The 20,534-nt window shown below is 39.0% G+C and overlaps 2 protein-coding genes and 3 long non-coding RNA genes across 15 annotated transcripts; 2 read left to right on the top strand and 3 right to left on the bottom strand.

The window, feature by feature from the left end:
• The first annotated feature begins 978 nt into the window (after positions 1 to 978).
• Positions 979 to 2,431, top strand: LOC130693234 (uncharacterized). 2 transcript variants are annotated; one of them, XR_009001644.2, is made up of 4 exons: positions 979 to 1,017; positions 1,530 to 1,615; positions 1,685 to 1,891; positions 2,033 to 2,431. It is a non-coding gene; the product is annotated as an uncharacterized LOC130693234 (long non-coding RNA). The 2 variants fall into 2 exon arrangements; XR_009001643.2 differs by having other exon boundaries at positions 1,968 to 2,431.
• A 1,358-nt stretch (positions 2,432 to 3,789) lies between these two features.
• LOC130693229 (uncharacterized) lies at positions 3,790 to 6,458 on the bottom strand. 2 transcript variants are annotated; one of them, XR_009001633.2, is made up of 9 exons: positions 6,421 to 6,458; positions 6,231 to 6,277; positions 6,047 to 6,175; positions 5,896 to 5,976; positions 5,621 to 5,749; positions 5,399 to 5,562; positions 4,376 to 5,343; positions 4,049 to 4,309; positions 3,790 to 3,977 (listed from the first exon to the last, which is right to left on the bottom strand). It is a non-coding gene; the product is annotated as an uncharacterized LOC130693229 (long non-coding RNA). The 2 variants fall into 2 exon arrangements; XR_009001632.2 differs by having other exon boundaries at positions 4,376 to 5,334; positions 6,421 to 6,457.
• A 1,315-nt stretch (positions 6,459 to 7,773) lies between these two features.
• On the top strand, positions 7,774 to 8,516 carry LOC130693236 (uncharacterized). The gene is made up of 3 exons (XR_009001647.2): positions 7,774 to 7,877; positions 7,961 to 8,120; positions 8,223 to 8,516. It is a non-coding gene; the product is annotated as an uncharacterized LOC130693236 (long non-coding RNA).
• A 3,320-nt stretch (positions 8,517 to 11,836) lies between these two features.
• On the bottom strand, positions 11,837 to 13,396 carry LOC130693223 (maspardin-like). Its single transcript, XM_057516352.2, has 7 exons — positions 13,239 to 13,396; positions 12,932 to 13,172; positions 12,828 to 12,876; positions 12,684 to 12,755; positions 12,504 to 12,615; positions 12,243 to 12,441; positions 11,837 to 12,178 (listed from the first exon to the last, which is right to left on the bottom strand). Exons 1-7 carry the CDS (start codon positions 13,320 to 13,322, stop codon positions 12,066 to 12,068), a joined length of 870 nt encoding a protein of 289 aa, XP_057372335.1. The 5' UTR covers positions 13,323 to 13,396; the 3' UTR covers positions 11,837 to 12,065.
• Positions 13,397 to 14,736: 1,340 nt separating this feature from the next.
• LOC130693221 (endophilin-A-like) lies at positions 14,737 to 20,135 on the bottom strand. 9 transcript variants are annotated; one of them, XM_057516342.2, is made up of 14 exons: positions 19,978 to 20,135; positions 18,371 to 18,513; positions 17,821 to 17,889; positions 17,644 to 17,746; positions 17,462 to 17,578; positions 17,098 to 17,231; positions 16,959 to 17,034; positions 16,359 to 16,427; positions 16,073 to 16,173; positions 15,865 to 15,968; positions 15,659 to 15,795; positions 15,501 to 15,590; positions 15,351 to 15,433; positions 14,737 to 15,288 (listed from the first exon to the last, which is right to left on the bottom strand). In XM_057516342.2, the coding sequence occupies exons 2-14, from the start codon at positions 18,413 to 18,415 to the stop codon at positions 15,169 to 15,171; spliced, it is 1,248 nt and encodes a 415-aa protein (XP_057372325.1). In that variant the 5' UTR covers positions 18,416 to 18,513; positions 19,978 to 20,135; the 3' UTR covers positions 14,737 to 15,168. The 9 variants fall into 9 exon arrangements, with proteins under 9 accessions (XP_057372325.1, XP_057372329.1, XP_059350350.1 ...); XM_057516346.2 differs by having other exon boundaries at positions 16,962 to 17,034; XM_059494367.1 differs by having other exon boundaries at positions 16,965 to 17,034.
• Between the last annotated feature and the right edge of the window lie 399 nt (positions 20,136 to 20,534).

Below are 20,534 nucleotides of genomic sequence, written 5' to 3'. Positions count from 1 at the left end.
CATACGAGTTGATTCCCTGTATTTTGAAATTTTCTCTTTAAAGACAAAAACAAACTAAAAGACATTTTTGAGATTTCCACTGTCTTGTAGCAATTAGTCCACATACACATGTCGCTAAGACAACAAGGCTTTGATCCTATTGACTACCTTGTCAGTAGCACTGTATTTTGTTTCTTTCTTCCTTGGCAGTAGTTTGTGTGCTGATGTTGAGGTCTATTCAATCCCGCCTAGATGATATAATATAACACCCAACTTCTCTCCTCACTGTGTGCTTGTCATTTTTAACGCTTTATAGTAACACTGTTACGACAATTTCGTGTCAAAAAAGGCATTTTTTTTTCTTCCTAAAAAAACAAACCGGCATATACAGTTATAATCCCCAGCTGATCTTACGGAGTTGTTTCACATTCTTGAATTATTTTACCCCCATTATAACCTGGTTCTCTCTTATGTTCTAGAGTTGATCGTCTCCCATGTATATCTCTGTACTGCTGTAATCCTCAAAATATATCAGTTTTCACATCTTGCGTGTGCTGTACATCATAGTTGAGTTGGAACTAATTATTGTTTTTAATTATTATTATTTTTCGGTTTAAGAAACGGTATTTATTTTCTTTGGGTATTGGCTTCGAACTCGATCAGCCATGATAGGTACGCCCGCCCCGGCCTGCCCCCCGAAAAATGGCAGGTCGGATCCGATCGGGTCGGCAATTCGTACTTACAGACAAACTTGTTTACGTTGTGTCAATCTTAGCAGAATCATATAGAACTTGTTCAGGGATTGCTTACTTAATATGTAGATCAAAATCACTACTATGCCTCTGTTTTGAAACAATTTACACAAACTAAAAGAGAACTTGGGGTTTGTTAAGACTTTTCAAACCCAAAAAGACTTTTTCCCCTCCTTTTTCCTTTTAAATGTCGCGTTTTCTGGTCCCCCATCTGGCAACGTTCTAAGCAAACTCATTCGTCCGTACTGCTTTCGTTATGGCTGCACCGTTTGTCAAGCCTCTGTCGGTATTTTGTCCAATCTTTTTTTCTTAACGTTTAATCTTCTGATTTATTGAATTTATTGGCACGTTTTGGTTTATTTCACTACCTATCAACGAAGCCACATTTTTCACAATACTTTAACCAAATTTTACGTACTTGTACAATTCTTGCTCAAAGACCACGTTTTCCAATGTGCACTGGTGTCTCAGTCTCTATCGAAAACTGTGATTACCCAATGTTAAGCCTCGTTTTCTAATCTTTCGGTATTTGAACCGATTGCACAAACTGGTGGTCATTTATTTGGATAAGATTGTTATTAGTGAGTAAAATTTGTTTGTAAAAAAGTTTGGGATTTTGTGATTCACGTTTTGTTAGGTCATCTTCAATCAATTCTAATCCCAAACCACAGCGTAGTTTTACTGCTATGGTTTACTTTCATTCTCATCTATTGAGGACTTTTCATTATATATGTTGGCCATGACAAATCTACAGTATTATGTGTCAATATTCATCAATTTAGTATTATTCTTTGTTAGGTGTTGAAAAAAGATACTTCGTAGGGATGGTACATTCATTTGGTACTTAACACCTCACCTGGCAAAATAACGAGAACCATAGAGTGGTAAGAATGGAGATTAAGCATCTTTGACATTTCAGTCTACTACATTATCTTTCTTTTTTTTTGATATAGAACATTTTGCATCTCCATGTGTCATGGAATTTAGGTGTATATACCGTGTTAGGGGAAGTTGTTCAGTCAACGATGTCCTTCGGACTTCATCCCACACCTCAAACCTGCTCTGTAGCCGATGACCTCATCTGACGTCGATGCGGTGTGGGTGAAGCATTCCGTATCAATCATATTACCAATGAAGTGGTGCACGGTGGTGATACGCTTGTGAGTTTGTTTACCTCTTATTGACGTTTATAATATGGTTTCGTAGTTCATAGTTTTTTACTTATTAAAAACAAAGTTTTTTAGACATAAAGACCCTTGAATTTGTACGTCTCAACCATATGTAATCGTATTTATGCTTAGACGCTCCGGGAGGTAGTGGCGTGTTGGAGTACCAGGAAGCAGCATTTCCAAAGCAAAAAACCAATTTGAGGATTGGCAACACTAATCCAAAAAATATATATCTAAAATTTATTTGCTTGTTTTGGTAATTAAAATGAGTTAAATGAAAAAATTTTGGCTTTAGAAATGATGCTCATCAGTAAGATGACAAATGTTAAGAGACGATGTAGAAAGAGACGTTGAATGAGACAGTTTGCAAAACTTACATTGGCGTCGAAAAAACTGCATCTAAGTGTCTACTTGAAACAATTTCAGTTAGCGATGGCAGACAAGCGGCAAGAGAAAAATGTAAATCTTTGTGATATGAGAAAGGCTGTAAATATTGGGAATTTCTCGAAGAAGTTCACAGCGAATTATAAGTTTTAGTAGTCTGTTTACAAAGTTCTGTAATCAATATTTACAAAATAAAATAGACAAAGTTATAAAATGGATTTGGTTTTTTATTGTCCCTCCTCCTCCCACAATTCCACCACTGTTTTACATAATATACATAATACATACAATTAATACATACATAAGTACATACATACAAGTTGACCCATTGGCTGCCACGCCATACCAACCCGTAGGTTGTTCTACTACTTTCTACGCGTCACCGTCTGAAGGATCCATGACCAAGATGGGACTTGTCCGCGAAGACAAGTCCGGGCTGACACGGTGACGGAATCCGTTACAGGGAATGCACACCCTCGGGAAACCGCCACCGCATCGACAAAGAGAAGTCCCTTAGGGTGCATTGCCTAAAGCGCCAAGCGGCGCATGGCCATTGCGACTGCCCCACCCCATGGCGGGACAGAGTCTTTTGGGCGAGTTACAAAAAGGACTCCAGGGTTTCCGACTTTTGGTTGCAGGTTTCCGACACTTGGACATCTGGTACCCGACGAAAGGACATCTGTTCACCGACGTTTGGACTAGTGGTCCCCGACATTTGGGCGCAACAATATATTGTTGCTGAACCCAACGAGCGCTACACTTTCCGACAAGAGGACTCCCGTGCCATCGACATTAGGACTTTTTTTTTTATTGATGATTAGTATTGTATACGTCAAACGGACTCCCGATCTAGCGACAAATGGACTCTCCATACAGTTACACGTTGATTGTTTTATTTCTATTACCTTATATTTTATACATACTTTTGCCAAGTAGGTAGGATATTTAATTAATGTTATTATTATAGAGATGTTTTTCTATGCTGTATCTGTTTATAAATTGTACTATTTGTATTACAGAAAAAAGTATTAATAAAACTATTAGTTTAGCCCCATTTGCAATTGTATTGTTTACTTTTTGGACATGGCGTTTGACCGAAACCAAGGTGTTATTTACGAATTAGTGCAAAATTACGTGAAATCGAAAGCATGTCTCACGCACCTGAAGTCCTATGTAGAACAAGACAGTGTTGTAATGAGAGCTGCAACTGGACACGATTGGGGAAAGTTAAAAGCTAATGCCACATATGGCATTATTGCATCTCCTGATAATCCACAGAGGATAAATGCTGTAAGTTTCAGGTATTGTTTTTATTCATATTGAATTGTAATCGTAAGCCATGTCACAAACCCAGAATAATCAATTGATCGTTCATTATTGTATATTTAACTATTGTAACAAAGAATTACATTGTTTAGGAAAACTAACTTCGTCTATTTGTTTTGTTGTTGTTAACTTTTTTTCCAAAAAACTGTATGCCGAAGTGCCATAGAGACCGAAGAGACTTTCATTCAGACGCAAATGTATTGATTTTTCGTAATATTTATAATGAATGCAAGAAAAATCCAATCAAGGAGAAAAAAGAAAAGCGCGTCAAGGCAGAGTAGAGATTATTCTTCCCGTAGTTGATTTTAGGTGTGTTTTCAATAAAAATGAGATGATTTTCAATTGGAAACCCTGCTAACTTTTCATGCTAAGAGAGATTAAAATATTAAGTTATCGCTAAACTCAAGAACTTGGATTTCACGATAGAAGTTTACTTACGCAATGAAGAGGTCAATATATTTTACAGTCAATTACACAGGAGGCCAAAGGGTATTGATTTCTTCATGAAGTGATTCAGGTACCCAGGCTTTATAGGCCCCCAGGAGATAGAATTTATCTTTTTGCCAAGCGGCAAGAAGCGAATCTAAGCTATCGAGATTACCAATTGTCAGTTGTTGAAGTAACACTTGTGTCTTGGGCTGGAGTTTCACCCATGTCTTGACCATTGTTGATGGAGTTGACAGCAGAGCTGCCGTGTATCTACATAACAAAATTACTTATTTAGTACGGCTGGAAAATATGAACAAAACTAGAGCCAATACGTACTTTGCTAGAGGACGACAAACCTCTCCATTAAGGAAAAACTGGGCTAAAAACTTGAACCGGTCGATACCAGCTGGATATTCAAGCTCCATTACAGGCAGAGGCCAACCACTTCTCCCAAATGTAACATTCATGTGACACATTACACGGCCCTGGTCTGAATCATAACCAGGGGCAGGAAGCTCCAAGGGGGCAGAGAAGGTGCACTGTGTAGGACTGAATATAGGCAGCCATTCGGGTTTGATGGCCGTAATACCACGCAAATAGATTTTGTTGGCATGTTCATAAATGTCCTGATAAATGATCCATTCAGGGTGCGAATAGCGCAAGATACTCGATGGGTTCAAGAAGACAGGATCTTCCATTTCTGGGCAGCGATAAGCGTATTTGTACTTTCTACAGTCTTCGGTTTCCTTGATTTCATTTGGAGGTATTCGCTTAGCCACGTGATCGGGAAGTCCAGCCATCAGAATCTGACGCAAAAGTTTGGCTTGCAATTCAGTCGGGGGGCGCCATGCGAGGGTCAACCACAATCGATGCAGTGCCCGATGGTAAATTCAAGTTCGTTTCGTTTGTCAGCTAGACCCGCAGTTTTCGGACTTCACGAAGAGCTTTGCTACGTATCCCGTTCGTGGAACAAAACGCTTCAATATCACCCGAGTACTCGGCGGCGCCAACAGCACGCAGGAGTACCATGGGGTCTCCTAAAAGTAGGGACTGTCCCGTTCCAGCCCAGGATAGACGTTGACCAAGCCACCTTCTGTGAGTATCGCCTGCTACAGAATCGGCTGGCTGATCCAGCACAAGTTCTTGTACTAATAGGGCAGCCACCAGAGTAATGCTCAGCTGACGTAGGTCATTTTGTTGGCTTAATAATAACATCTTTGCAAAGCGCGGTGCTAATGGATAAGCTGCCATGGCTCTGCCAAGTGGAGTGATTTTTGACATCCATTCTTGGCTTTCTGTAAATGCTAAAATGAATTTTCAATATTTTAAAATGTAATTGAAAAACAGTACGAATCTTACGTTTGAGTCCTACGCTGCGTGGCGGCGGTTCCAGTGCATTTAGCAATAATAGCCGACGCTCAGCTGCATATAACTGCTAAATATCAGGTGGCGTCGGAAACAGAAAGTGGATCACTTTTTCAATGTCCATTGACTTCATTTGTAGAACTAAATCGTCAATCGGTCTGGAATAAAACTTTGTTATACTTCCCTTGACAGTAGCCAAATCTATGATAATAATACCTTCGCGCGATATCTGGCAAGGAAAATTTTTCAAACTCGTCATTAAAGACGTCAAAAGAATAGAGTCGGTAACAATGTCCCGGGCCGGTACGACCAGCTCGACCAGCACGTTGATTAATATCCCCTTCGCTAAAAAAAAAAAGGAATTACAAACTCTTAGACAATTAATACTACCAGACGGTTTTTAAGTATGTACTGTATAACATGCTATTAATAGAAATATTATATATTCATTAATTTCATAACATTATTTGAAAGATTGCTGTTAGCATTACCTTTCCCTGGATATGCACATTGGGACCTCGAGACAAGTGGGGCTGTTGGCTTTGAGTCAACAATGGAATCATGAGTTTGTGCTGCGAGTGACAAAAGGTTATGTACATTAATTATTTAATATGCTTAACAGGAATTCTTCCTTGGTCTTACCTTATCCTCCATTTCCACATTTCTTAATAACAGAGACTAAGTGTTGATGTATACTCTACAATGTCTTGGATGACGTATGGCAGCAACATTATAAGGAATGGTTTCGATTGCTACATCATACCTTAGTGCCTTGAATAACTAAAAGATTAGTAAATTTAAGTAAATAAAAACTTGATAGATTTACCTCTGGCATCAGCACATAAACTCTTATAATTTTATTCATCCTTTTTTCTGTAATACAAATAGTAAAATTAATAAACCGATACATCATAGGAAAACACATCTATAGTAACGAAATTAATTAAATATCCTACCTACTTGGCAAAAGTATGTATAAAATATAAGGTAATAGAAATAAAACAATTAACGTGTACCTGTATTGAGAGTCCATTTGTCGCTAGATCGGGAGTCCGTTTGACGTATACAATACTTATCATCAATAAAAAAAAGTCCTAATGTCGATGGCACGGGAGTCATCTTGTCGGAAAGTGTAGCGCTCGTTGGTTTCAGCAACAATTTACTGTTGCGCCCAAACGTCGGGGACCAGTAGTCCAAACGTCGGTGGACAGATGTCCTAACGTCGGGTTCCAGAGTCCAAGTGTCGGAAACCTGCAACCAAAAGTCGGAAACCCTGGAGTCCTTTTTGTAACTCGCCCAAAAGAGTACATGCCCCCCATGGCATATAGACCATGGGGCAGGACAGCGCGGCCGAGTCCCTACAGCTACAAAAAAAATGGGAGCAAGTGGCGTGGCAGCCAATGAATTAACTTACACAATACACTATACACCAAGACAAAACCAAACAGTACCACAAATGTGAAATCCCACGACGAAAGCGATGAGGCGAAGGCGGCACCGCGAAAAAAACACAAAAAAAAAAAAAAATTTCGCAAAAAAAAAAAAAAAAAAATCACACTTTTTTCTTTTTTTCCGACACGTAGCCATCTACCGCTCAGACTCGTTATTACTGGCGTAGGCAATTTCAGTCCATTGGATGCCATTCGCAGTTAGTTCAGGAACGTGGATGGAGAATAACGCTTGGCTGGAGGAACAATTGAAAAATGGATAAGATAATACAACAAAAGGATGGTAAGTATGAACATTATTATGTTGGTTTTCAATTATTAACTATTGTTTATTAGATCAAATTATGAAGCTGCAGGCCCAATTATTGGAACAACACAAAATATTAAATAACAGCAAAGCTAAGGATGGTAAGGCCTAATACGTAATGATTCTATTTATTTGCTTTTATTCATTTGTGTTTTGTAGCTCAAATTTTGAGTCTACAAGCTCAGCTAGGGGAAAAGAACAAATTGGAACGGAACAGTTTCCAAACAGTGAAGGAGGTTTTTCCAAACTCATCCCTAACTGAACATGAGGATGAATTGGCATTAGGTGAACACAGTCAGGTACCTAAATTTTTCAAATAAGAATTCAAAATAAGTATAGAATTTTAACAAACAATTATTTATTGTTTAATTATTCAGTCTACCACCTGACAGTGTGTTAAAGTTAAATTCTGTTAGTGCTGCACTAAAAGAATTGTTAGTAATAAGTCCATCCAGTGAAGGAATTGAACAATTGTGGGACTGTATTTGGGCCGAAAATGGGTGTGGTATGGAAACCGAGATATGGCATGAGTTCAACACAAAACATGAATTAGGTACTTTTCGGTTTATTGTCTATCGAAAAAAGTATTTTTAATGCAATTTTTTTGCATTCACAGAATTTTAGTGGGGGATCAAGTCAAGTCTGGAAGTGTTACAGGATGGAAGAGTCGGCCTGTAGTTGAAAAAACACTGAGAGTGCATTACCGTTAAGGTGTGAGGTAAAGTAATAGAGTATGCATATTGTCTAATGAGAAGTACCATCTTGTGTGAATGAATCCTGTGTAACAGCAATCCTTTATAGTTCTGTCACAGCTAGAGCCTCAAATAATTCTGCTTCTCTGGCTAAAGAACAACTTGTCCTTTACGTTCAGAGTGCTGGTGAAGCTGGGTACTTAAATGGCCCTAAAGATGTTTCATTTCGTTGGCATTGCAGCGATAAACATCATACATGGACTCTTTAGGTATGAAAGGAATTTTCTTGAAAATTTTTTGAATTTATGACAAAGCATTTCTCCTGCTTTTTGCCAACCATGTCTAATCTAAAAAAAAAATTTATCCAATAGGAAAGGATTTTCAGCATACTGGGAACACAACTATCAACAATGCAACATTCTAGGGGTGCTATTTTATCATTCAAGAGCCTTATACAATGATTTTCATCTGCAATTTGTATGGCCTTTCCCAAGCTTCTGCCAGAAGTTGAATCTATAAGTCATGTAAGTCACATGAGCAACAATTGAGATGTTTAATGGTGTTGTTTTTCTTTTCTCAATATAGGTTAATAGTAAAATTGGATCTGAAAAGATTCTTGGTTGGGGCAAGACACTGAATAAATTGTATTGATTGGATGGATGACATGACATTTCTATACTTAATTTGGATTCCCAAGACGGTATTTTATATTAAAAAATTGAAGTGCATATCTGGGCTCCCTTCCTTTCCGTAGCCCCGTTTCCCCTTGACTCGTAATAAGCCCGTAGGGGGTCATGCCCCTACTGTACGGTATATATAAAAACAACATATACCGAGGTTTGGAGGGCTCTGGCCGGAAAGGGGACGTGGATGTCCGCTTAGTCCGATGATGTGTTCACGGAGGGCTCTGTGGCTACCCACAAATCCGAACTAAAGGTTAATCGCTCCTGTAAAAATGTTCCAAATCTTCAGCTCTTCTTCCGGCTTCTCTTAGCCAATCACCGGGTAATCTCCCCGGTGGGTCAACAAGGCAGTGTCTCCCCCTGCCTGGGTTGACGGCAACTTTTGAAAGGGCTATTGTGCCTTTTTAAAGTTGCAAAAATAATTGTAATGTGCAGAGAATTGTCAATAAAAATTTTTTTATAAAATATGTTTTCCAAAATTCGTTTCTTTCATTATCTGTGTACAAACATTACATATATCAACTTCTTTTTTTTTTTGCTTTGCTTTATTTGTTTTTGTCACCTTTGATGGTAAGCATTGTTTCCGTTGGTTTATCGTTTATCTGTAAGCATTCTATTATTATCCAGGGATTGAACCCTGGATGTTCGGCATACCACGCCGATGCTCTACCAATGAGCCATGAATTATATGATGTCAAGTTGGCTTTTTTCTAGTCACTTGTGGACTTGCATTTACACTTAGAATAAAACTGAAAAGCAATTCTGCAATACTCTTCTACATTTATTCTACTTCATTTTTACATATCTACTGAGGTTTGAACCCAGGGTAACAGGTATCGCAGCTAAATACTATACCACAGAGCTATGAACCTTTTGAAAGCAATAGAAAGATAAACATATAGCTGTGAAAGACTGCATAAACATCCTAGACGATAACATATGATATGCGATAATAAAATATTTAGACATATCTCGTGGCTCAATGTTAGAGCATCGGCGTTGCACGCTGAATGTCTGGGGATCGGTTCCCATACGAGTAAAACAAAATACAAAATTACTTCAAAAAATACCCAGATATTACACGTTGTTCCTTGAATCTAAGTTGAAGAATTCAAAGAGTGTAATAAATAATAATTGAATACTTACAGATAAACGATAAACCAACGGAAACAATGCTTACCATCAAAGGTGACAAAAACAAATAAAGCAAAGCAAAAAAAAAAAGAAGTTGATATATGTAATGTTTGTACACAGATAATGAAAGAAACGAATTTTGGAAAACATATTTTATAAAAAAAATTTTATTGACAATTCTCTGCACATTACAATTATTTTTGCAACTTTAAAAAGGCACAATAGCCCTTTCAAAAGTTGCCGTCAACCCAGGCAGGGGGAGACACTGCCTTGTTGACCCACCGGGGAGATTACCCGGTGATTGGCTAAGAGAAGCCGGAAGAAGAGCTGAAGATTTGGAACATTTTTACAGGAGCGATTAACCTTTAGTTCGGATTTGTGGGTAGCCACAGAGCCCTCCGTGAACACATCATCGGACTAAGCGGACATCCACGTCCCCTTTCCGGCCAGAGCCCTCCAAACCTCGGTATATGTTGTTTTTATATATACCGTACAGTAGGGGCATGACCCCCTACGGGCTTATTACGAGTCAAGGGGAAACGGGGCTACGGAAAGGAAGGGAGCCCAGATATGCACTTCAATTTTTTAATATAAAATACCGTCTTGGGAATCCAAATTAAGTATAGAAATGTCATGTCATCCATCCAATCAATACAATTTATTCAGTGTCTTGCCCCAACCAAGAATCTTTTCAGATCCAATTTTACTATTAACCTATATTGAGAAAAGAAAAACAACACCATTAAACATCTCAATTGTTGCTCATGTGACTTACATGACTTATAGATTCAACTTCTGGCAGAAGCTTGGGAAAGGCCATACAAATTGCAGATGAAAATCATTGTATAAGGCTCTTGAATGATAAAATAGCACCCCTAGAATGTTGCATTGTTGATAGTTGTGTTCCCAGTATGCTGAAAATCCTTTCCTATTGGATAAATTTTTTTTTTAGATTAGACATGGTTGGCAAAAAGCAGGAGAAATGCTTTGTCATAAATTCAAAAAATTTTCAAGAAAATTCCTTTCATACCTAAAGAGTCCATGTATGATGTTTATCGCTGCAATGCCAACGAAATGAAACATCTTTAGGGCCATTTAAGTACCCAGCTTCACCAGCACTCTGAACGTAAAGGACAAGTTGTTCTTTAGCCAGAGAAGCAGAATTATTTGAGGCTCTAGCTGTGACAGAACTATAAAGGATTGCTGTTACACAGGATTCATTCACACAAGATGGTACTTCTCATTAGACAATATGCATACTCTATTACTTTACCTCACACCTTAACGGTAATGCACTCTCAGTGTTTTTTCAACTACAGGCCGACTCTTCCATCCTGTAACACTTCCATCCTGTAACACTTCCATCCTGTAACACTTCCATACTTGACTTGATCCCCCCGCTAAAATTCTGTGAATGCAAAATAATTGCATTAAAAATACTTTTTCCGATAGACAAAAAACGGGGAAGTACCTAATCCATGTTTTAGGTTGAACTCGTGCCATTTCTGGGTTTCCGTACCACTCCCATTTTTGGCCCAAATACAGTCCCACAATTGTTCAGTTCCATCGCTGCATGGACTGATTACGAACAATAATTGAGCCTGCAGGTTCATAATTAGAGCTAAAAAACAATAATTAATAATTGAAAACTAATATAATAATCTTTGTACTTACCATCCTTATCTTTTATTATCTTATCCATTTTAACATATTTTTCTCCAGCCACACGTTATTCTCCATCCACACTACTCAACTAACTGCGAATGGCATCCAATGGACTGAAATTGCCTACATGCCAGTAATAACGAGTCTGAGCGGTAGATGGCTACGTGTCGGAAAAAAAGAAAAAAGTGTGATTTTTTTTTTTTTTTGCGAATTTTTTTTTTTTTGGGGGGGGTAAAACGGATTGCCATATGTTAATAGACATTGTAACAACGATTGGATTTCAGGAAGTCATTCATATTGAACAACAGCGCCATCTAGTTTGCAGATATTCACCTATGGTAAGAGCACGCTGTCTAGTTTTCCTTTCACTAACCAACTGAAAATATAAACATTCAAAATGTGAAACTGAAATTTGTCTCCGCCCGTCGGTCGACGGGCAGAGGAAAACTTTTAGTTATTGTAAACCTAACAAACACCGGAAGTCTTTAACAGATTCGAAGGTGAGTCAGAGAAGGCACGTGTAATTATGGTTGAGGATTCGAGACGCGACATTAGGAAATATCAGATAACAAAGGTTTTTCGATAAAAAGAAAGGCAACATTTAGAAGATAATGGGAATGCCATCACAATGATTCAAAACTTCCAGCTGCTTCATGGTATGTATATCGCTGAATCTACAAATAGCAGAATGTACTGGACAAGATGAAGACCTGCAGAAGAGATACCGTTTTCTCAATCAGAGAAATTACTGCCTCCCGCTTTGCACCGTGTTCTCTCAAATCGAAGTAAATGAACTTGCAGGTGAAGGTTTACTTCGTCACACCGACTTAGGTATGGAAAGTTGCCTTATGCGGAAATTAGCAAAGTTTCTTAATCATAACCACAATTGACAAAACAGAAAAATCATACCTCCATTCTTAAGATGAGCCATGCTAGCATGGGGATAACTCCTGTACATATCTTCAGAAACAGGCGAGGCGATTGCACAGTCATCAAAGACGTCAATTATAGTAATACAATATTGCTGTAATTTATCAACGTGGACGTAACTACTTCCGCAATTAAGCGTTAGTCTAGAAGCCAACTCCGCCTGCGACAAACTTTCCAACTATAACCATACAAATTGTATATCAATTTTAGTATCCGGGAATAATAAGAAGAAACAAATACCCTTTCCACCATAAAATCAACCGAGTCTGCCACGACGGATTCCATCATCTTTTCACCACCAAAATTGCCCATAACCATTTTTTTCAAAACCATGGAGGGCAACATCCACAAGCTGAATGATGTGAGCAACAATATAACAAATCAACAATGTCTCCCCCTAATGACAATTTTCCAACTTACAATGGGGCTGAATCACCATATTGAAATACAGATGTGTCAGTGAAAGAGTTGCACAGAATGAGGGAGAGTACTCTGACATTAAAAATGTAGAGAACACTGAATAACATAAAACATGAATACAATAAGTTGATAATATACTTTTACCTTGGACATCGATGAGTATACTCTGCAAACTTCTGAGCTAAAAATCCTCCTGTTAATAAACATATGATTACAAGTTTTCGCTGAACAATTCTTAAAATATATACCCAAGGATGCCCCAAACAGATGAACTTGATCTAACTGGAGAAAGTCCAACAGTTTACGGAAACCTTCACACCATTCATTGACACTCCAATACACAGGCCAGCTAAGTGAAATTACTCTGTATCCTTTGGCACCCAAACCCAGAACTTGCTGGAAAAAAGTATCAGCTGTTCCGCTTACAGGTGGCAAACAAATGAGAGGACTTCTAACAGTTTTTGGTCCTCCATCGTAAATAGTCCACACCTGGCATAAATAACACGATTGGAAGATATAGGTTACGTTCAAGTTATGAAACATCATTTCACAAACCTTTTCAGAATCGTCTAAGACTATTTTGCGACAGGGAATATTACTTCGAAACGAAAGATACTCAAGTGACATATCTGTTTCCATGTTAGGTTAGTGAAGACAAAAAGCGGAATGACTACCAAATAGTCTTAGCCCGTGGATAACGATTTTCATACGTCGTCTGCTTTTCCCTAAAAACAAAATAAGACTGAATGGGACGCTACTATTGGTGGACGCTGTCGAGGTTCAAAGCAGATAGCCGCGCATGAGAAATAACTGATATTTTACAAAATATTATGACATAGGTAAACGCTTAAAACATGGCAACAACGTCTCCCAAAAAATGCAATACCAATTCGATAATGAAATGAGAGACAAAATAGTCTGCTGAAAGAAAAACAAAACATATATGCGTGGATTATACCATGCGATCATAAGGCTTTTCCTATCTTCCTCCTCTTTGAGCTTGTTGACGTTTTTTCTTCAATCTCCGGCTCTTTACTACGTTAAATAGCCACGTTCACACATAGATGGAAATAACTCTCTGCTGGCGAACGCTCAGAAACCATCCGGAACTAACTGTTTCTTACACAGTAATGGTGAAATAATGATATAATTAATTTATTAAATTATGACATGTTAAGCTTCTACCCTTGTTTAAGCCAATTTTTAAAAAATAGGCCAATTGATGCTTAAGCTCCTGAAATTACTTGAAGGCTTTCGTGTTGTTTTGCCCGGACGCAGCGGATTAACGGCTGTCTACTTGTAGGGATGACGTCACAGTTTACTTATAAGGTTACCTCTGAATAGAGCAAATAAGATCTTACATCTTATTAGCTTGTAGTCACCAATGAAGGTTTTCTTTTCCTTTTCGTAACAAAGTTTAACGTTTGTCCGTAGGTGTGCGTACACGTTTTCTTTACTATCCTCAAGTATCAAATCACGATTTTAACTGCCAACCAACCAGGCAGCTGGGGCCATTGAAACATCTCGAACCTGTTCATCGGCGTGTCAGTTTGTTTTACTTCATCTTGCTCCCAAGGTACTAGTTCTTCTAACCTTTCGTCAAGCTTGTTTCTGTGGATTATACAAAAAAAAAAAGGTAAATAAATAATAATAACAAAAAATGTTGTTGGAATAAACGTTTACCTATGCGGAAACTGAGTAACCGAGGTGTCAACGAAAGCAAAGTTAGTCGTAAACAATGTTTGACATTTAGATCACAAAAGCAGAAAGACGAAGGAAAACCTTTTAAACAACGGCCTTTTAATCACACAACAACATCCTTTTCTTACTAAGTACAAGAAATAGAGAGAATAAGATTCGAAATACAGAAGATGGTGATGAACCTTATATGACAGTACAACGTTATTAGAGCGTTGTAGCTGGATATGAGAGAAGAGAGTACAGTTACCATATTATGCTTGTAAACGACGGATAGAGAAATGTTTGCCAAACGAGAAAAAGGAGATAACGATAACTATTAGCTCCAAACTAAATTTGAATTAGACTGCATTGAACCGGTTAGAGTTATATATTCCCCGAGCAAGAGGATAAGTAAGAAGAGGGAAGAACGTAAAGACAGGGAGAAAAGACAAAGAGTAAAACATTTAGTCAGAAATCAGAAATCGGATAATCCAACATTCCGAACCTGAATAACACTCAGAATTTAGTAATTTTTTTTATTTAACACGTGATGTAAAATTGATAAGACCGGATGCTAAGTTTAACGAAGCAAGAACACAACTGCTGATCTTGTTTTATAACAAAAGGGCAAACAAAAAGTAATACAACCCGGTTGCTATGTGTTTTCTTGTTTTTGTCTGGTTGCCTTCAACAGAAGTAGTAAATATTAGCACAAGTCCTTTCTGATGAAACCGTAAATCTCACTTTCGGCATAATCGGCTCAGCACTCCGTATTCTTTACCACCAAATTTTCTTTATTGTATAATTAGGGCAGCGGCACCGTCACCTGCACATAGTTGACGGGGAAAAAACCCGTCTTCCCATTTACGCTACCTTCGAACCAGTTCTCATCAATGCGGCTCGTCAGAGTGATGCAATCTCCTTCCTAAAGTGGTTCACTGTTTATTAACCAAATTCAGAGTGTTGACTTTAAAGCAAAACGCGTACCTTGAAGCCCAATTCACCAGGGTTTTCAGGATCAAAATCGTAAACAGCTGTAGCACTAGGTTGAGGCCTAGAGTTGGTACGACCTAGACAAATAACCAAAAAACAAATGTAAACACAAAACCTTGTTTTACGTTATTAATCTTGGCATACCTTGCGGTACTGGCGCATTCTGACCGAACGGATCCCAGCCAGGTGCTGAACCCGGAGACACTGCGCTGGGTGTTTTGGCATTATTCATTCCTTAAAAAAAAAAAAAAAAGAGAAATGCATTTTAAGACTACTTACATCTGTCGTACGACTTAACATACCATTCAATCCTTCCGTTAGACTCGACGGTGTAGTACGACCAGTTGAAGACATCATTTCCCCACCCATCGACATCGGCAAATCAGCCAACGTCTTGGGGATGAATTCCTTGCGGGGCTTGCTTGCTGCTTCGTTCCGTCTAAAAAAGAAATAAGCAACGAAAAAATGTGTAAAGTTATTGCTCCACAGCATTTGTGGCGAGGCTTACTTGTCGTGAAGCGTTTCCGTTAGTACTTTCAAAATATCAGTACACTGTTTGTGATACTCGAGGAGTCCCTCGGCGAAGAATGCCAATTGCGCAATTTGCTCAACCTGCCAAACAGAAAAATCAAATTGGCGTGACACATTCGAGAAACATATGCTTTAGACAAGGCATTCAGAAGGCAAGGGAAAACAACGACGTTTCGACAACTCACGTCGTTATCCAGAATGTTATGCATTCCCATTTGGGCCAGGTGAAGAGACTCTGCAAATTTCTCCTCTGCTTGGCGAATCTCATCCTCAGTCACCGATGAGCCTTTACAAAAAGCCAGTTAACGTTAGGTTTGCAAACATGAAGCTTCATGTTATGATATGAACAGCATGCTAGCATGCTAAGCATGAACAGCAAGAAAGCTTGTATTGAAAAAAGTAAAATAAATAAATAGGAGGAAAAAGAAAAGCCGTCTAAAACAGAAGCGGAGCTGATTAATGAGTGAATACCAGTGCCCCGATAGGGTGAGGGAGAACGTGCAGGGCTCCCATAAGGACTGACGGATTGCAGGTTGCCGCCTTGAGATTTGAATATGGTTTTTTGTTTTAAAGAGAAATCAGTAGGGTCACATTGCGAGCAATCAGTTCATATGCATTCAATTCGAAAGAATGTGACACCAAAAATAAAAATACACCGAAAGCGGGAGTATTTCTGCGAACTAAGAAACCGTGCCACCATTGAAAAGACATTCGTTAGTATATTATTAGTCTTAACGACCAAACAACTATACATGCTCCGAAACCAAGGTAATGCAAATGTTTTCTTACCAGCTGAAAGGAGATGACGTCAAGGAGAGCAGCATACCCAGCGTAAAGCAAAAAGAAAAGAAAAAACGAGACAAATGAAAAACGTATAACTAGCTCGAGTTTCATTTTATCGACTAATGGCGGTACGGGTAATAATTTCTCCCATTAGATGCTATTACTCAGTTGATAGGATAAAAGAAAGAGATGTTAGTCGTGTTTTAGATCGGTATGAAGGATAGCCGAAATGGCATGAATTGATCGACCTCGTAACCAATAAGAATGGGCGGGTCGTTACAACGCTACTACTACCTCCTTTGGTTTGTTTGCGTTTTTTACAGTCGAAATCCAATCGTCGACCATGCAGCTTCTTGCGGTGATGCTATTGAATGAAACAATTTTTTTTAATTATTCCATTTCTTGTATTTTGTCATCGTTAACTTACCAAAACTTCCTTCAAGTCTTTGCTTTGCAAATGATGCAGCGGCTCCAGGAAATTCTGCTTGACGTTATCATCCAAGGCGTATTTCACATCAGCCAACTGCTTCATTGTTTCACCGGACTCAATGAGCGCAGCGCCTATCGTCGGTCAATATCCACCCCCATCCGGTGATCAACGATAAATATCGGATAGGTTAAAAAAAAAAATAAATACGTTAATTTCATTGAAAAACTTGAGGAGGAGCCAAGGCCAGCGGAAAACCCCGAAGACTATCGATCGGTTTCCTCTTTAGCACCACAATCAATCGATAACATCCGATTCACTATTGAATGAATAAGAAAGAAAAGAAAAAATCAGTTCACCGCACCGAAAACAGATTCCTCGCCCAGTTTGCGTCCATAGGCCAACATAGTCTCCCCTAGAGTTCCTTCCGGCTGCGGGTAGGTTGCTGCTTTGGCTTGTCCGCTTAGTTTGCTAATTCCTGCTAGTCGACGATTTTTAGCCTTAGTACGAAGAGGTATATCGTTTTTAAAGACAAAAAGAATTTACCTTTGACTGCAGCCATTTTGGCTCGAGCGGTGGGATTGGGTTGCAAGAACTCCTTGGTTTTCATTTGGAGTTCCTCAACAAGCTCATAAGTAACATCCGTTTTCTGTGCATATATATAGAAACAAACGGGTTTACAGCAAGTACTTTTGGAAAAACGATCTCAATTATCGTAGTTACCCTTTCCATCTCGACAAAATCGTCGTCCATTTTGGTGCCTTCGGCGGCCCCCATTTTCTCCGTCACATACTGTAAACGAAAGAAACATGTGATGAAAATGGAGTATGGTATAAACGACATCATAAACGGGAAAGAAGATATGCACGTAAAAGTGTGCGACATGCGATCTCCTCATATTGGGAGTAATGGAAGTACTCAAATCACGAAAAAAAAACCTATTTTTCATTTTTTTTTTTTTTCTTTCTTTTCTGGCATCGATTCAATCGATATGCCTGCAATCAGCTCAGGCGCTTTGATTTTGAACAACTGCGCCGAGTTGATACTTTCTTGGGGGATTTAGAATTTCACGGTAACACCCAGTTTCCACCATTTTCAGACCCAAATCTCTAACTTGGCCGACGAATGGAAAACTCGGCGGGGCACAAGATCACAGGAAGAAGATCGAGATAAGGGAAGCCGAGGATCAATGAAGAGAAAGGACACGGAAGAGCGCGGGGGTGTGTAAAATCAATAGTGTAGCTCACAGAGAACCTCATAGCATAGGACATACTTGGTTGGCTTTATTGATCTGCTTCTTGAGACCGGCGAACGCCATGGCGCTTTAGTTTGGACTGGCCTTTCTGGGTTCCTCCTTTTAAGACAGCAACAGAAGCAATCTGTCGTGTTTTCACTATTTGGTATCCACTTCTTCGTCTGTAAATAAATGAACAAAATTTAAAAAAAAAAACGAATAAGATTACGAATGGTTTATCAAGGTTTTTCACGTCAGCCGTGAAATCCTGTGTATGGCAAGTGTCAATCGTATTGATTTTTGATCGCGCTAAAGAAAAATCGATCGTTAAACTCGATTATCGTTTACCATCTGGTAAACGAATTTTAAGTTTTCGACAGGCAAAAGATATTACTACCGTCTTACAGAGCAACGGTCTATACACCACAAGTACAACAGTATTGATTGATACCCAACACACAGACCTCCCCCTTCCCCCTCCATCCTACCCCCCACCGCCTCCACACCAACGAAGAGTACTCGGTTCCGCAGTGTCTGCCCCACTAAATATGAACATGATCGACATATTGACGCAGCTGGTTATTCCCTTTATTTTGTTTTCCCTGTCCTTTCATTGGCACGGAACGTAACTCTAGTTAAAAATTATGAATATGAACTGAATAGTACCGCTAGTAAATGAACAGGCCACTCGACGTAACGGATCCAAAATACCGGACAAACCAACAAGACCGGACGAAACCGTTGCCAAAACGACAATTGGAAAGGAAGATGATAGAGGCGCACGCGCCAACGCGATTCAGGCCCACACTTTGACCTATCTAAATTCTAATTTGATTCTTCTATCTTATTTTTATTATCTCGAGACGTGATTCGCATGGTCAAGATCACATGAAAAGCAAAACCAGACGACGAAGCAGAAAGAATGGAAAAGAAAAGGAAACCAAAAGTAGAATTACACAGGGCGTTCCACTTTCCCATTTTGGGTTTTCTACCTTCTCACTTTCTATCAAAAAAGGGAGGCAGATTTAGAAACAACAAAAATTTCTGCATTCCAAATATGGGATTACAACAGCCTTTCGATAAGAAATAGCGTCCTTCTTCTACATTTCTTGGGGTTTTGGAGAAACAGACTTGGCCTCTGCGGAATGAAGTGGCACGAAACAAACTGTTACGACTACGGTATGATACCCATAAAAGGCTTTCAGAAAAGAAGAAAAGAAAGTCAATGTGGAGCTTGATGCTGGACAAGTCCCCTCCGGAGGAAAGCCTTCTGAACTGTTACGAGAGCCATCTCTCATCTGCGCGTGGGACGCCCGTCAACACTAGTACACGTACTCACACATTCTCTGGTACGATATGACTAACTAATATTATCTTGATTATGATAAGCTTTTTTTATAGCCTAACTTTGACTCACCGAGTCCCTTACGGTTTGGACAGAGCCTAATTTCACTACGAAAACGAGACGAGATTTACTGGAACGGAAACAGATGGTGACCTTAAAGTCTTGACCCACCTGCAAATTGTCTGCTTCTCATCGTCAAGACAACACACAGCTAAACGAGCGAACAACCACACAACGAAATTGCTAGTCATTGTGACTAGTCATCATTTATAAATGTATTCAACAGAGACAATACACTTACTTGTATGTTTGTGTTGGTAGGTTGAATATTGAGGCTTAACTGAAGATTGATAACACTGAATTTCACTATTTCCAATAGAATGACGAAGACCAGAGCGGCACTACTTCGGCATCCGAGACTATCGACGTCGACCGCTGGAACTGCTTCCTAGGATGACGGCCAGGGGGAGTGGGTGGGTGGGAGGAGTCATATTGTCGTACGGCGTTGCCAAACTGCAATAAAATCGAAATCGGGAGTATCGAAGGATTCACTTTCCCGAATCCCGATCGATAATGATGCAAAGGCTCAGCTACTTTTACTTCTTCTCAGTGCTTGTTGAAAACATGAGAAGTAAATGTTATGCATTTTTAATCGCAGTAACGTTAAATTTGGAATCCACAATAAGTTGACAACCTAAATTAGGTTCGAACACAAAACTCCCAACTGTATGTTTTTTTGGGGTTCTTTTTTACGTTCTGTGTTTGTTTTTTGAAAGCACGACAGAAAAAACAAATAAAAGTTTTTCTTTCTTCCCCTTAAATTTATAATCGAAAATTGTTATGAAATCATTATTTGCT

This window comes from Daphnia carinata, chromosome 3 (genome assembly GCF_022539665.2).
Source record: "Daphnia carinata strain CSIRO-1 chromosome 3, CSIRO_AGI_Dcar_HiC_V3, whole genome shotgun sequence".
Taxonomy (NCBI): Eukaryota; Metazoa; Arthropoda; class Branchiopoda; order Diplostraca; family Daphniidae; genus Daphnia; species Daphnia carinata.
Note: the sequence above shows the minus strand (reverse complement) of the source record. Positions and strands in the feature narration are given on the sequence as shown.

Excerpts from the sequence above, each read along its gene's own strand:
- LOC130693223 (XM_057516352.2), bottom strand. The coding sequence starts at position 13,322 with ATGGAAACAGATATGTCACTTGAGTATCTTTCGTTTCGAAGTAATATT. Across the intron at positions 13,173-13,238 it reads TCTTAGACGATTCTGAAAAG|GTGTGGACTATTTACGATGG; the intron begins GTTTGTGAAATG and ends TATTTATGCCAG. Across the intron at positions 12,877-12,931 it reads TCTGTTTGGGGCATCCTTGG|GAGGATTTTTAGCTCAGAAG; the intron begins GTATATATTTTA and ends GTTTATTAACAG.
- LOC130693221 (XM_057516342.2), bottom strand. The coding sequence starts at position 18,415 with ATGGCGTTCGCCGGTCTCAAGAAGCAGATCAATAAAGCCAACCAA. Across the intron at positions 17,232-17,461 it reads GGGCGAGGAATCTGTTTTCG|GCGCTGCGCTCATTGAGTCC; the intron begins GTGCGGTGAACT and ends GACCGACGATAG. Across the intron at positions 15,289-15,350 it reads CTGGTGAATTGGGCTTCAAG|GAAGGAGATTGCATCACTCT; the intron begins GTACGCGTTTTG and ends GAACCACTTTAG.